Genomic DNA, 1,354 nt, shown 5'->3' on the forward strand with positions numbered 1-1,354 from the left:
TGACACTCATACGCCTGTTTAACCGTCTACCGTTACAAATAAAGGTGACTGAAAAACGGATTTGCAGATCTGCGAAGAACTCCATCTCCTTTAGTTCATTAGAACTGATCCGACACACCCAGAGGTTCTTGAAGCCTCTATTAATGATCCGGTGAAGCGCGTCGAGAGCCCTGAATGAGGCACGCATCGAAAATGTGAGTTTCTGGAGATCTCCAGAAACCTGAAACCCAGAAAATCAATTGTGTAATGCACCCGCAAGCGCTTTCCTCGTCTCCAAAAGATCGTGTGGTCCTCAGGAGCGCAAAAGGAGGCTCTTGATCAAAAGAGGGTGCAGAAACCGTCGCCGACCTTTATTTTTAAGAGGCTGAGTTTGAAAGGCACGGCAGCAAAACTTTAACAGACGGTTAAAAGACGTTTTCTTCAACTGCGACTTGTACAAATAAAGAAGTCGCTTGACTGGTCATTGATTTAGTCAGCCGGCCAGCATGTTACATGACAAGTTATATAATAAGAAACAAAGATGAATAAAGAGAGCTACAATAAGAGATAGATAGATAGATAGATAGATAGATAGATAGATAGATAGATAGATAGATACATAGATAGATAGATAGATAGACAGACAGACAGACAGATAGATAGATAGATAGATAGATAGATAGATAGATAAATAGATAGATATATAGACTTTCCAAAATACACAAAAGTTTTAATGTTAAACATTGATACAGTATTTGTTAACACTTTAAGAGTAACATATGCTTATACATGTGAATAAATCATAAATCTAGGTTAATAAGCGGAGTTTGGTATGTCTTACCTTGCTCAGCCCCGGTCACTGTGAGCGTTTTAACCAGCAGAATTAATCCCGACATGCTCAGAAATGTCAAAATAAAGTCGGACATCGTGGCTGGATGTAGTCCCGGGCAGATGCGTTATCCGCCAGCGCCGATGATGATGATGCCCAAGTTCAGTGTGAGCGAAGCCGGTCTCACGCCCCGCAGCGCTCCGCTCCGCAGCGCAGCTCCTCCCGCAGGTGTGTGTGTGTGTGTGTGTGTGTGTGTGTGCGCGAGCGCGCGGACGGAGCGGACTGCGTGCGCCTCGGTTTGAGGATAACGAGGTAGGATGGGAGGGAGAAAGAGAGAGAAAGAAGGGTGATAGGACGACGGGAGGGGAGAGAGAGAGGGAGAGAGAGAGAGAGAGAGAGAGAGAGAGAGAGAGAGACAGAGAGAGAGAGAGGAGGAGGAGGAGGAGGAGAGAGAGAGAGCCCTGTCACAACACCGAATAATACGAAATGACATTATGCGTGTGGTGAACACACTCACGTGAGTGTTAAGATGGAGAGACAAGACAG

The 1,354-nt window shown here is 45.2% G+C and overlaps 1 protein-coding gene across 1 annotated transcript in view; it reads right to left on the minus strand.

The window, feature by feature from the left end:
- Positions 1-1,139, minus strand: part of lrp1ba (low density lipoprotein receptor-related protein 1Ba) — a 228,098-nt gene extending 226,959 nt beyond the window's left edge. The window contains 1 exon segment of the mRNA XM_043222495.1: positions 821-1,139. Within this exon segment, the coding sequence (XP_043078430.1) occupies positions 821-905 (85 nt within the window). The 5' untranslated portion in view covers positions 906-1,139.
- Between the last annotated feature and the right edge of the window lie 215 nt (positions 1,140-1,354).

This window comes from Puntigrus tetrazona, chromosome 22 (assembly GCF_018831695.1).
Source record: "Puntigrus tetrazona isolate hp1 chromosome 22, ASM1883169v1, whole genome shotgun sequence".
Classification (NCBI taxonomy): domain Eukaryota; kingdom Metazoa; phylum Chordata; class Actinopteri; order Cypriniformes; family Cyprinidae; genus Puntigrus; species Puntigrus tetrazona.